Source organism: Macrobrachium nipponense, chromosome 10, assembly GCF_015104395.2.
Source record: "Macrobrachium nipponense isolate FS-2020 chromosome 10, ASM1510439v2, whole genome shotgun sequence".
Lineage (NCBI taxonomy): Eukaryota > Metazoa > Arthropoda > Malacostraca > Decapoda > Palaemonidae > Macrobrachium > Macrobrachium nipponense.
In genome coordinates this window covers 71,543,860-71,559,108 of record NC_087204.1, presented here as the reverse complement: position 1 = coordinate 71,559,108, position 15,249 = coordinate 71,543,860, and the positions used below count along the sequence as shown (strand labels likewise).

Genomic DNA, 15,249 nt, shown 5'->3' with positions numbered 1-15,249 from the left:
TGATGGTAGAGGTGATGTCAAAGTAACAAAATCAATAATAAAAAAGGCAAATATAATTCCTTTAGTGACCGAAGATTCAATTACGGTTTCCTCCTATCTGAAAGAGGCAGGTCAATTCGTTCTTTGGTGGTACAAAGAACCGCAAGTAATCTGTAAACCAAATCAAATGATTTACATCTTTGCTGGAAAAATATATGAGCAATATGTAAAGGACACACGAGCCCGAGTGTAGAACTATAATACATTCTACCTGCAAATCAGTTTGGGTTCGTATCTCATATTATTGCTCCTCGACGGCGTCCATAGCAACCGCCATAGCAACGGCAACGCTTTAGGTGCGTTTGCACAAGTTCAGTGGACGAGCTCCCTTTGAAACTGTTTTGCTCTTGTTCATTACCAATCAGTGTCGGATTACACTGATGCAGAAGTTGAATCTAATCGTCACACGATGAGTGGGAAATCTGCGATTCAATTGCTACGGTTTAACTGAACTAGTACTCACAGCACTATAATAACCGAGGGTGATCCAGTCAAGCTTGTGAAATGAGTGCTACATTTGATTTTCACTGAATCTTCTGTCTTTAAGTTTGATCATGGTTTTCTGGACTCTTGAACTGACAAAGTATATGCATTATTCATTAAAGATCACGAAGATACTTGTCCCCTAAGGTAAGTCAACATCTTTGTGCTAAACTGAAAAGGAAATCTTACTCGTTTATTGATCGAAATATATGAAAGGGGAACGCACTTCGTTATTCATGTGTTTATATATATATATATATATATATAATATATACTATATATATATATATATATATATATATATATATATATATATAGTATGTATATATATATATATATATATATATATATATATATATATATATAGCAGTATGAAAATTATGAAATTTTAATTAAGAAAATTTAAAGACCATTCACACAAGGTACCTCTCAATTCAAAGGAAAAAAAGTTATATGTTGACCAACACGGAAATGAATTCAGCAGATTCTCAACATTAGGCAGCCTTCACAAAAAAAAACCATAATCCAGCAGAAAGAAGACTGTCTTATATAATAAAAGGGCTCTCTGAATACATAAATAATGGCAATGGACGATGTTGAACCTAGCTGGTCTTTTGGCTGCATCTGACCATAGGCGTACCGGCCAGGGGGGCAGGGGTGGGGGCAATTGGCCCCCCTGGGCCCGGGAATCGGCTAAGTTTGGGCAAATCGGTCGAGATATTCGAGCATTCGGGGAAGGAATTCTTTATTTTATATAAAAAAATAATAAATAAAAATATATATAAATAACAAGAATAAAAGTAAAAATAAACTTGTCTGGCAGATAGATGGTTGAGATATTTGGGTATTCGGGAAAGCTGTTCTTTTTATAAGCATAAGTATAAAAATAAATATAAACCTGTATTTTTAACCAAATAATAAATAATCGCATGGGAATTACCATTACTATTGAGAGTATATATAAGTAATATGTATGGCAGTTATAGAATATGTTAGAAGCTAATATTATGAACAATATGTCGTGCAAGAGAGAGAGAGAGAGAGAGAGAGAGAGAGAGAGAGAGAGAGAGAGAGAGAGAGAGAGAGAGAGAGAGAGAGAGAGAGAGACGCTCGAGTCTCACCATCAGCAAGCTTAAATGCATCCATTGCTGATCATGGTTGGAGAACAGGGTCTTATAAAGTCCCTTTAAATCGTTGTGCCGATGATTTTATTATAGTTTTCTGTTAGATATCGTATATCGTTAATTATGAATTCTTTATCATTCATTATCAACCATCGGCTATAGCTAGTCATTATTTCCATAGCATTATTGCCAGATAATTTAGTTAGGCAACACAGTTAATAATGAATATAAAGGTACAAATAAGTACATGATAATGACTAATGTAATAAGGAACGGTAATCAGTAGGGAAACTAATATTAGAAACTGAATACATAATAACATTCTAACGATAAGTCAATGTTACGGTCAGCAAAGTACCATATGGCAATGTTCTTATGCATTCTGGCTATACTGCTAGTGTCTGTGTGTTTGCGCTATATACACAATGGTCAGCCGGCAGAAACCTTCGTTGGCTTCCATGAAGTAAAGTCTGCAAAGGGAAAGGCACTCTTCCAAATGGTATTGGATGTTCTTCACAAGATGGAGCTGAGAATTGAGGATGTAGTTGGCCAGTGCTATTATGGGGCATCTAACATGAGTGGCAAAGAGTGCAAGAGGTTGCACCCAGACCATCTATGTCCACTGTTATGGGCACTTACTCAACCTTGCACTACAGGATACATTGCAGGAAAATACTGTCATTATGAATGCTCTTGGAGTTGTTCACTCCATCCACAACTTCTTTAATACACCTAAGCAAGAGAATGTTCTCCGTTCTGTACACATGCCAGATATTGACCCAACACCATACAGTCCACACATCAAATTGAAGTCTCTAAGTGAGACACGCTGGTCCTGTAGATGGGAGGCTGTGAAAGCTGTAGAGCAACAACCTGAGAGAATTCTACTTGCTCTAATAGAGTTGTCTAAGGAATAAGATGCCAAAACTTCTGTGGATGCAAAGGGTCTTGTCAAAGATATGCTTGAGTTCCAGTTCATCCTTGGCTTGCACACTTTAAAAGTGATCTTTTCCAACACAACTGCCCCGGGTCATGATGTTGACGTGATGACTGCAAAGATCACTTGTGATGCTACACTAGAAACCCTCAAAAAGTGCAGGGAGGAAGATATGTTTCCTCTCATTTGGGAAAAAGCCAGAAAAACTGCAACTGACATGATTGAAATTGCACCAGACATTGAAGAGGTGGAAACTAAAAAGCGCCAAAAGAAACCATCCAAGAGGCTGCAAGCACTCTCAGGAGAAACTCCTGAAGAACCCATCTCCTTTACAGACCATCAAAGAGCCAGGATTTCTTACTATGATGCCTTAGAGTTCTCACTGAAATGAGAGAGAGAGTGATTTGCAAGCAGGGATACACATATCCTGACATCCCTGGCAAAAATGATATTAGGGAACTCAGTAGAGGATGATTTCAAGGCAGTGTCTGAATTCTACAATGTGGATCAAGGCATCCTAATGGCTGAAACTCCATTTTTCACAATCTGGAAAACGTGGATTTCAATACTACAAATAAAGTGATAAGTTATCTTTACTCAAATTCTCTGTGTGAAACTTTGCCACACTTCAGTGAGATGGCAAAAACCCTGGCAACCTTACCCGCAACATCTTCAGCAGAGAGGTCATTCTCGTGCTTGAGAAGACTCAAGACTTACCTTAGATCTACTATGGGTCAGGATAGGGTCTCAGCATTAGGACTTCTCTGCATTGAAAGAGGTTATGCCAGCAAGATAGATATGAACACCATAATAGATGTATTTGGCAAAAGAAAGGGAAGGGACAAAATGTTTTTTTAATTTATCCCTAAATATGCTATAAAATTTAGTGTAATTAAGATTTTCTTCTGTATTTGACTATTTGTAAAGGCTTGGAGTAATGATAATTTAATAGAAAAGTAATTAGTTACACATTTACGTGATTATACTTATAATTCTTTATTTCTATCAAATCGTAATTTTAACTGTAACAGAATTTTTTCAAATATGCAGGTCTAAAAGTTTAGAAATATTTTATTGGTTGTTGTACCTAAGCTTTTACAAATTATTCCTTTTGTGGAATGAAGTGATTTTAAAAGGAGACCAAATTCACGTTTTTTTTAATCTGCATTTTATTTTATGTATTTTGGTTATGTATTTGTAACTGAAATTTTTAATGCTTGAAAATAATTTTTATTATATTTGTGTTTGAGATGTTCCCTCATTGTAATTGTAGTTGTAATTTGATAATAGCACAGGTAATTATAATTGTAACTGTTGTAATTCATATAAAGCATATGTATTTGTCCCAAGCCTGATTTGTATATAATTTCACATAGTTGGTGATCTTGTTAGTCATGCCTTTTTTCGTGAAAAATAATGTAAAAATGAATATTGACAGGATGTTCCTTTTGTAAGTTGTGTAAATATCTTAAAAGTTGCCTCGGCGTTATATCATTTGAGTGAATTTCGGTTTGAAAGCATACATAGTAAGAGGATGCATGTATATAATGTATAAAGAATAATGAATAATAGCCTCGTAGTTTTGCTAAACTTCTTCAAATTCGTACCTGCTGTACATAATTTAAAACAGCAGTTGGTATTTGTTACACAAATATGGTGATTAACAAAAGAAAGAAAGAAAGAAGAAAACTTGTGATGTTTAAAATTCGGGCAAATTTGGTGTTGCCCTCCCAAATGAACTTCACCTCGTACGCCTATGCATCTGATACACTAGTAAACATGTTGATGCTTCACCACTTAGCATGTTAATTATCTGTGGGTGATGCACGAAACTGAATCAAGATTTACCTGCTGTTAGTAACTAATGGGCAAATCGAAAACTGGAAATCTACGACAAACTCTTTTGTCAAGAGGAACGCGTCACAAGCTTTTAGTCTTTATAATTAATGGGCAAATCGAAAACTGGAAATCTACGTCAAAATCTTTTGTCAAGAGGAGCGAGTCATAAGCTTTTAGTCTTTAAACTGGATAAATTATGGCAATTTTAGCTGTTTATTTTGAACGTGAACGAAAAATCGTAATGGGCTATAATTTGCTTTCTTTCCCGTCGAGTTTTTTTTTTTTTTTTTTTGTAGTTATGTTATTGAAATGAGGATTAAAGTGTCCTGAGAGCTACATTATTCGGTAAATATACTAACAAATCACCAGGGATTGTGAAAAATATTACTTATTATCTGTTCATAGTTTGTTGTGAATGGTCTTATACAATACTCAGACATGTCCCAAAATGAAGAACATACTTAAAAATGGATTTAAAAAGCTGGATGGTTATTCAAATAACGAAAATCAGCGATGATAAAACACTCATATATGGAAACATTGAAAAACATTCATATACCAACTCAAATAGTAAATGTAATCATTACCACATACGAACTATAGGTTTCAAATGGGGAAAAAATGGACAGCTGAAAAAACTTGAAAATGATGAAATAACGAGAGGAGAACACTGTAACTGTCTTTCTAACCGACCGTTTTTTTTGAGGCAGCCAAACTAGAATTGAGTAAATCTCCTTAATAAGGTCAAACCAATCGTAATTGAGCTCCACTGGTAGGTACTTAGCAAAACACGAAAACATTAAATACGTTTTGGGTATATCACAATATAGCATACGAAAACTAATTATCTGAGACATCTAAATGAACCTTACAAAGAATAAATACAAATAATTAAAATAAATAAGCCTAGCCAATAATTACAAATAAATAAGCCTAGCAAATGAAAAATTTGCCCCAAGAAACGAGAGGTGAAACCCTAAGGCATTCTATGGAAAAATACAAGCACAAACATGAAAAAAAGTCATACCAGAGAGAAACGAGTGATTCAAGAAAATCATACGCGACTGAAACCAATGGGCAGAGGTCCTGATTAGAAGTCCCTCCAAAAATAAACCAGGTTAATAATGGTGACGATAACCATATCGAGACATGGAAGATAATTAAATAAGTGATGTATAATCTTTGAGAACTTTAAGAAGTCAAATGCGCAGGTTTCTCGCTGGATGCATCATTTGCACACTTGCTATACTATTAATTTTCTGACAAAACTGTTCAGGTAATGGAAACTTTCATCGCTACCAATAAATGTTGTTCTTGCGTAATTTTTCCATGTTGTCATTTTCACTGCTCGCGATGTTACTCATTTATTTATCTGCCTTTTCACCCGTTTGCAGACCAACAATCATCATGTCTCGTGAGACAGTGACCTTTACCCAGTCAGGACCAACGCCCGTACACATCGACGAGGCAGCTCTCTCAACCCGCACGGGCTGTTACGTCATTACTCTGACATTTCCTCAGCCAACACAGGTGAATGAAAGTGATATCTTCTTCATACTATCATTAAAATATAATGGGAATGTTTATTTTTGGGACTGATAATACCCATCTATTTGCTTATGTTTATATCAGTCCATTAATACTGTACTTTCATGGGGCAATCATTTCCCCCTTTTCAAGACTTTCCGAGTCATTCAGTAATATAATTATTTTTACTTTTTGGTGCTACAAATGAAATCGGTTTGCCAGGTCAGGAACTAAACGCCATATTTTTATTATGCGGGCTAATACCGGAATTTAAGATTCTACCGAGAAACCAAAATGATGACCCAACCATTGACGAGAGAACCTCGAGCTCGCTACACGATTAGGTAGCAAACGACCGGGAGATATCCCCCAAGAGTATCAAAACCAGCTCACTGCAAGTACTATGAAATGACAAAAAGCAAATAAGCCAGGATTTCAAAGTACCAATATCTATTTTCTTGAGAATCATCAAATTCCGTCAAAGCGGAAACACTGAAGTCAGTATAAATAACAAGCATCTAAAAGTAAATAAATTTATAAACAAATAAAAGCCCCAACTCATTCACCCTGCCGTAACCAATTCTTGAATGGCCAACAGTGGACTGATCATGATTATTACCAAACAAACACGAGGAAATGACCACCTTACAGGGAATAAATCCCTTCGCAACACTAGGGTTTCTTCCACACTTTCTTAGGTTCTAGTATTACTACCCTATACAAAACTATTTTAAGAAAGGAAAAAACATACGATTTTAACGAACCTACTGGGCCACGAAATTTCGTATGACGTACTCAGAACAGACCTTCCTTACAAACTACAATTATTACTTTCACTATTACCATTCGGATGAAACTTATTCACATGGAACAAACTGGGGCCACTGACTTGAAATTCAAGTTTCCAAAGACTGTGGTGTTCAATTGAAAGAAGTAATATAAAGTAATATGAAACACAGAAAGCAGTGATCAGTTATTAGAAAAGAAATATAAATTAACTTAATTAAATAATAAAAAACAAATAAAAAACGGAAGTTTTAGTTATTAAAATACAAAAGAGAATTGTTTTTGGGTAGTAATGCGCTGCATCTTCACTGAAAACACTTTTGGAAGCTTCAATTGCCCAAAACATCCTCATGGAGACTGACTGTTCCGTAGTCCAACTCTGAGGAATGAAGGAATTTTGGAACTGAGAAGTTCGACAGCATGGCACATTTACTACTATGAAAAATATTAATATGGTTAAGGGGAATACCCAAAACAATAAAATGAAGACCCTCGAGAACTTAACCCTGTTCTTTTCTTTCAAGATCGGCGAAATCACTTTCCGAAATTACTACACATGGGCAGTAGGTGTCCATGTCCTGCGATGCGCGGCAGCATCGACACTGCCCTTAGGAGGCGTCGTTGGCGCCGGTTTACTCGGCGGGGACGCCGGAGGAGAAGCGGCATGGGCCTGGAAGGACCCCTCTTCTTGGCACGTTGGTGTGAGAAACAAGGTCCTGATGCCCCATCCACATACAGAGACAGCCAGTCACGACTTCGTCTCGATCACGTGTCTCGAGGTAAAGGAAATTAAATAATAATAATAATAATTATAATAATAAATAATAATAACAAGGCTGATGTTCAATGTAAATAGTGTAAAGAATGAACTGTATCTCTTCCAGATTGGCTTCACGTGGAGTCACTTCCGGCTTGTGCAAGTCCTGAACCAGAAGAGTTGTTTGTTTTTGTTTAATCAAGCCTTGTCTCTTGATCTGGTAGAGTAATAGGTCCAGTCCAAATGAATTGTAAATGATTTCATTACTAATTCGTGGTTTTGTCTTAGAGTGGTTTGTCCTAAAACATATTTGCCTTTGTCTTCATCGAGAGAACGATATTCATTGGAAAAACAAAATGACAATACCGGTTTCCATAGAGCCGGAGTAGGTGCATGCCCAAGGGGTCTAAAGTGAATTGGCCGTTGGATTGGAAGGGGGCCAAAAACTACCATTCAATCCTGCTCAGAGCCGTATAGAGAGACAGCAATAGTACCCAAATGAAATGAAGCCATTCGCAAATTCATTCACTTCTTGTTTACAGAGCCGGGTTGACTGGCAGGACGTCATAGGAATGCGTCTCATCCTCCGTCAGCCCTCCCCAGTCTGGAGGACCTTCTTTATTGAGGAGATCACGGCCTATAGGGAGCTGCCACGCCTGCCTCCCTTCAGTGTACCCATCATTACCCAGGATGGACAGGTAAGATCTCATTCAAGAATAAGAAATTATATAAAAAAAATATCAAGGTAAATACAATTACACTTGCTACTCTGCTCATCTCTACCCACTCCCAGTTCCTGACACTAACATTTTGTAGATCGTAAAGATAATGGCAAATAGGCCTGTCTGTCTACCCGTCTTTCAGTTTAACTATGAAAAAGACAATACACCAAATCTTCTTCATGTAATTCCCATTACCTGTCTACCTTGCCTCGAAAGAATTATCTGCAATACTCAACCATACAGTAAAATGTGAACACAATATTCTCAGACAATATACAACCGGTCAATACCCTGGGGTCTCTCTCAATGAACAGTTATCACCAACCTCATCAACAGTTGCCAAAGTGGCTACACACGTGAGAGCCGAACCTTGTATGTGTAACTGAGTTACGCATATACGGTTACAAGGTGTCAAAATGTTGAGGACGAACCGTAACCACGTTAAGCACGTAACTTCATTTCAATCCACTGCGATCATCAGTCTGTCTCTGTCCGGGTTGTTTACCGACGATGGCCACCATGCAAGTACCAGCTGCCGTATTTATATACATTATTTAACGAGATGAAGCGAAATAAAAGATGGTGGCAATCAAGGTTATATACTAGAAGGGTAGAATACAGTGGTCGGAAATTACTCGCTGACATGAGATTCCAAGAAGTTTCTGGCCACAGTAAAGTCTGTTCTTCGTAATAACTAATAAATTGTAGGACCTCTTCCTCACTCCAATCAAGCCATGGTAGACATATACGTACTGAACTGACCAAAACAAGGGACTCTACTATGGACGGCCTTGTTCTAGTCGGTGTTAACAAGTTTCAGCAACCTCTGTTGTTACGACGTGTTTAAGGTGGGTACACACGTGAGAGCCGAACCTTGTATGTGTAACTGAGTTACGCATTTACGGTTACAAGGTGTCAAAATGTAGAGGACGAACCGTAACCACGTTAAGCACGTAACTTCATTTCAATCCACTGCGATCACCAGTGTCTCTGTCCGGGTTATTTACCGACGATGGCCACCATGCAAGTAGCAGCTGCCGCGTACATTTATACACATTATTAACGAAGATGAAGCGAAATAAAGAAGATGGTGCAATTAAGTTTATATACTAGAAGGGTAGAATACAGTGGTCGGGAATTACTCGCTGACTTGAGATTCCAAGAAGTTTCTGGCCACAGTGAAGTCTTTTTTTTCTTCGTAATAGCTAATAAATTGAAGGACCTCTTCGTCACTTCAATCAGCCATGTAGACATATACGTACTGAGGTCCTGACTGACCAAAACAGGGACTCTACTGTGGACGGTCTTGTTCATAGTCGGTGTTAACAAGTTCAGCAACCTCTGTTGTTACGCGTGTCATACAGGTCCCGTCCACACATGGCGTAACGTTCAAAGAGACCTCCCTTTGATGCGGGGCCCAAAAACCGACAATTGGCGGGACGGAGGGCGAACGGAGCCTCGAACCTCGCGGGTTCGGGGTTCGGGTTCGAGGAACCGTCCACACTTGCGTTTTTGTTACAAGAATCGGTTACAATACAAGGTTCGGTTCGCACGTGTGTACCCAATAGACCATTCGCCCATTCAACACTTTTTGCCTCTGCTTGTTTACCCTTCTCAAAATGAATTAATTCAGTCTCTTTACATACAAGCTTCTGTGCCCGTGAGCTCTCGTCTCGATATTTTTGCCTTCCACTTTTATAAATATGCACATCAATTTTGTACAAGTTAGGATTAATGTTAAATATACTTTTCCTTCTGTCTTCGTGAATAGGCTAATTTTCTCATAAGTTCACTTGTGTGCTTCTTGTTACTGAAAGTATCTGGTTACTACACTTACCATTCATTAATTGTTACCTCACAACAGCCAAACACCTGAACCTTCATCACAGGTATACATATATGTTTGTGCGTGTGTAAGAGTATGAATTTTTACGAAAATAATACACGCAATGTTGACGATATGATTTTTATCACATCATCGTGATTTATATAAACACATTAAGTTACAGATGTCCTTTAATATCTAATTCGCTCTACTTCGTTATTAATATATTTTCATTATATTAACCAAAGGGGAATTTTTTAGTTAATAAGAAATTCATCAGCTTATGGGTTCGAACCACGGAACCAAGAATTGAAGATGTACAGTGATGCTCTTTAAGAGACCCCAAGGCTATCATAATGATAGCCTTGTGGGTAAAGAGTGTCACTGTACGTCCTGAGTTCTTGGTTCTGTGGTTCGAGCCCATGAGCCAACGAATTCCTTATCTTCTAAAATATTCCCCTTCAGTTAACATATATGAAAAGATATTAATTCCAAGGTAGAGCAAATTAATCACGGGTATTGTAGCATAATGCGTGTAATATATATATATATATATATATATATATATATATATATATATATATATATATATATATATACTTTCAAAACGCATATATCCCCTCTTGACTGTATAAAATTTATGTATAGAATTTTGCAACATTTTCAGATTCCTTAGCTAGCCTTAGAGTTGTAGGATGTTTAAAATGTGTGTTCAGATTTCACATAATATAAAAAGAATATATGACGTAGTATGAAAAGAAAGGGAGATTAACTTTGTCCATTCGAAACTAGGATTGTTTACCTATTATGTCAACGCCTTGCGATAAGAGACCTCGAGGTCTTCGCTGTGTTTTGGGAATTCTGTCATCACGTCTGATAGGGACTTTTGCTCGAGTCTGTTTTGGTTGAGTACGGTGTCTTTGTTGAACAAACTGATTTCATATGCGTATGTCTTTGCCGAGTGCCACATGCAGATTTCGCAGTTTTTTTTGTTTTTTTTTGTAAAGTTACGTCACTATTAGAAGATTCTAGAAAGAACTGCATCATCTTTTGCATGTCCCAAAACGTTTTGTGCCAGATCCACTGCTCAGCTCTTGTGCAAAATGAAAGATTCATTCGGGCTTAAATCCTTAAAGCGTTCTTCTCTCTCTCTGCCTCGCCATAATTGATATTAACGTAATGTAAAACGGTCACTCGCAACTTTTAGATTTCAGATTTGATATTTCTTAGAGTTATTTAGTATTATTTAGTGCTTTTTGTGGAATCTGAACAAAAATTGTGCGTAACGGCGCCTGTTTTTGTGAGTGTGAAAAAAGCTGCAGCAAAGAAAGAAAATTGGTATACCAAGAAGGTAAAGTGTTATATTTTTATTAGTTGGAACTAAATCTAATTGTTACGATGGTTTGGTAAGAAACTAAACAACTATTGGTTACGATGGTTTAGAGAACTAATAACTAATAGTCACAATGGTTTGAAAGAAACTATTTACATTTTTACTCATTGCAAATTTTTGTGTTTTGTGTTTGTTTCATTTGAAGGGATTTTTATGTTTTGTGCCATTTATTCATTTTCTTATTGAAGTGTGTGTTTTTATCTTATATTCTGTGTGATTAATACTTTTTGCAATTTTGATATTTTCCACATTTTTCTGTGTTTTCAATTGCATTCACAATTTAATTACTTTAGTTATTTTGATTGCTTAATCATTGCACATTTAATTAAATTTAACACTTGTGAGTTCATTTGCATTTACTTAGAATTCAGTTCATTTGCATTTACTTAGAATTCTTTTCAAGTTTTATTGTTGTTTAGTACTTGTGAATTAATTTCCAAATTTTAGATATTACCTAACACTTTTGAATTTTGATTGAATTAATTTTCTTGAATTTTGTGATAAATTAATTTTGATTTAATTTTACTTAATTGATTCAAGAATTAATCAAACTTTACATTGCTTTCAAGTAACAGTAATTTTCCCTGATATTGTGAATTTCACTTATAAATTTTGAGTTTAATAATAAATTTTTGTATTTAAAATTTTTATAAGTATTTTATTTCTAACAAGTATATTTGCATATGATTATATTTAGCTTAGGTAGAAACATAGAGTGGTAATTGATCTGTTTTCCTTCAATTAACTTGAAGTGACTTAGAACCAGGAAAGTACTTAGACTTTTGAAATCAGGGAAATACTTACTATTAAAGTTGTTGATGGAGTGATGCCCTTTGATTAATTTAATTACTTACACGATTACCTCACACCTGTTTTTGATGAACTTAGTCTGATTTTCTGCAATACTGGTAAGTTGTTAAGGGCTCACTGTTGCCTTTAGAGTATTCAGTCGTTTAGTACCCGTGATGAAGGTTCAGGTGTCTGGCTGTTGTGAGGTAACAATTAATGAATGGTAAGTGTAGTAACCAGATACTTGGCACATCGTCACAATATATATATATATATATATATATATATATATATATATATATATATATATTAGATACATTATATATACATTATATATATATATATATATACTATATATATATATATATATATATATCAATTTTAAACTGCTTTTGTACCATATTACTTTTAACAGAATTAAAAGAATGATTTGCTATTCCTATGCATACATTTTCAGTATCAATTCTTGGCTTGATGTTACAAGAAATAAATTTTAATTATAAATGTTAAAGTTTCTGCTAGCCATACTTATAACTACATGTATATATACGATATATATCTATATATCATATATATTATATTTATATATATATTATATATATATAAAATACACATATATATTATATATATATAGATATATATATATATAATATACATATATAGTTTCTATATATATATATAATATATATATAACCAATATAATATATATATAAATATATATAGATATATATATATATATATATATATACATATCTATTAAATATATATATATACATATATATATATATATATATATATCTCTAATTTATATATTTCCTAATAATTATTAACATATATTTACCCTAAGATAATTATCCCTAATATATAAAAAAATAATTTTTCCATATAATACATTTAATATAATAATTATATATATAAATAAATCTTAAATATTATATTATATATTTTAAATTATAATTCATCTTTAATACTTATTCTATATATATAATATATTATATATATATATCTATAATATATCCAGTCTATCTATTAATAATAAATATAATATATAATATATATATATATATATATATTATATATAATTATATTATTATACGCAATACCACAGGAAAAATAATAGTCAGAAATCCAAGCACTTTCGGTTTTACTCAGACATTGTCAAGGAGTTAATGAAGTACAATTGGAGATAAAGGTCTCAGGTACAAAACAAGATCAAGAATACCAGATGGTTAATTGTCAAAAGGGTAAAAATTAAAAGAGCTAATCCGGATTATCGGATATCACACGGTCACAAACCTAACCGAAACTACAAAGTATCTTTACAGTCCAAAACATGTAAAAACTGAATATATTAATTTTGTTGCTTATATTTATCTACAACTTTTTTCATAATGAAAGCGATCAAGTTTAAATAAACCAAGACTTAAATTTAAAACATTTCTATTATTTGACTTGATGAAACAAGATTCAGTGATATTCCTTTTAACTGTGTCATTACATGGGATTAAGGCTCTTGCTTGACTCAGTTAATAGGATGGTCTAAATCTCTCGTATCTACGAATAATGCATTCGATATTTGCCCAGTTCTCACAGAATATGATGTTGCTTGAGACGTTGTGAAAGAGATTTACCGGTCTGTCCGTAATAGACTTTATCACACTTTTTGCAAGGAATTTTATATATGCAGCCTGGAAGATCTTTAGGAAAATTTTTTTATTATTAAACTCTTGACATTAATATTACTGAAAATAACATTTATGTTAAATAGCTTTTAAATTCTAGGAATATCTAAAAACCTTTCATCATAGGGTAATTTTAGAATGTTATGCTTACTAAATTCAAGTTTGTCATTAGTTGAATAAAATGTTTTTCTAGCTCTTTTCCATGCCACATCTATAAAAGTCCTTGGGTATTTAAGTTTCAATGCAATATCATAAATAGTTTTAATTTCAGCGTCAATAAACTGCGGGCTACAGACACGTGAAGCCCTTAGGAACATCCCAGAAAAAACAGAGAATTTAACATTTTGATGGTGATTGGAGTAGTAATGAACAAAAGAGGCAATGTTAGTTGATTTTCGAGACTGAAAAGGTGAAATTTCTATCATTTCTATAGACAGTTACATCAAGAAAATTCAAATTACAATTTCTTTCTTCCTCTAGACAGTAAATTTTATAGAAGGGACTAAATTATTGAGATTATTAAGGAATTCCTGGAGATTTTCGTGAACTGGCCAAATACAGAAGATATCATCCACATATCTAAACCAAATAACTTTTTGGGGCAAAATTCTTGGTAAGAGTTTTGTCTAAAAAAAATTCCATGTAATATTGCTAAGGGCAGGAGATAAGGGATTACCCATAGCCATGCCAAACTTTTGTACATTCCCTATTATCCGAGACTAATGAGGCTTGCTACACTTAAGGGAATGTCATGACGTTCTAATTCCTCCTCCAAATATTCAAGTAAGTCATTTACAGGCACTTTTGTAAATAAAGAGACAACATCAAAACTAACCATATTAAAATCAAAATTCAAATATAAACTATTCAACATTGTTTTTAACATTCGTGTTAGAAATGTTTCCTACCAAAGGAGTAAGAATTTTTACAAGCCATTTAGATAAATTATACGTAACTGACCCCACTGAACTAATGATTGGTCTGATAGGGTTATTGATTTTATGTGTCTTGACTAAACCATACATATAAGGTAGGGAGGCGCATTGCGGTGTAAACTGTTTAATTAAATGGTCAAAGCCCTTCAAAATGGATTTAATTTGTTTATTAAAATGGGAGTTCACTGTCTGTGTAGGGTCAGACCTCAGTTTCGTATAAGTATCAGTATCATTTAGCAATGTCATTATTTTACTTATATAGTCACTTTTATTCATTATTACCACTGCATTAGATTTATCTGCTCTTGTCACTTTCACTGTTTCATCTTCTCTAATTTTCTTAAAAGCCTGGCGAAATCTCACGGGTACATTAGGGGGAGAAGGTTTACTCATAGCACCATACACAATACC

The 15,249-nt window shown here is 34.4% G+C and overlaps 1 protein-coding gene across 1 annotated transcript in view; it reads left to right on the top strand.

Annotated features, from left to right (window-relative positions):
- Positions 1 to 334: 334 nt before the first annotated feature.
- LOC135223679 (nicolin-1-like) overlaps positions 335 to 15,249 on the top strand; it is a 20,187-nt gene continuing 5,272 nt past the window's right edge. Inside the window, exons 1-5 of the mRNA XM_064262356.1 lie at positions 335 to 669; positions 5,817 to 5,952; positions 7,260 to 7,514; positions 8,035 to 8,190; positions 15,213 to 15,221. Coding sequence (XP_064118426.1) covers positions 5,830 to 5,952; positions 7,260 to 7,514; positions 8,035 to 8,190; positions 15,213 to 15,221 — 543 coding nt within the window. The 5' untranslated portion in view covers positions 335 to 669; positions 5,817 to 5,829. The remainder of the gene's footprint in view (positions 670 to 5,816; positions 5,953 to 7,259; positions 7,515 to 8,034; positions 8,191 to 15,212; positions 15,222 to 15,249) is intronic.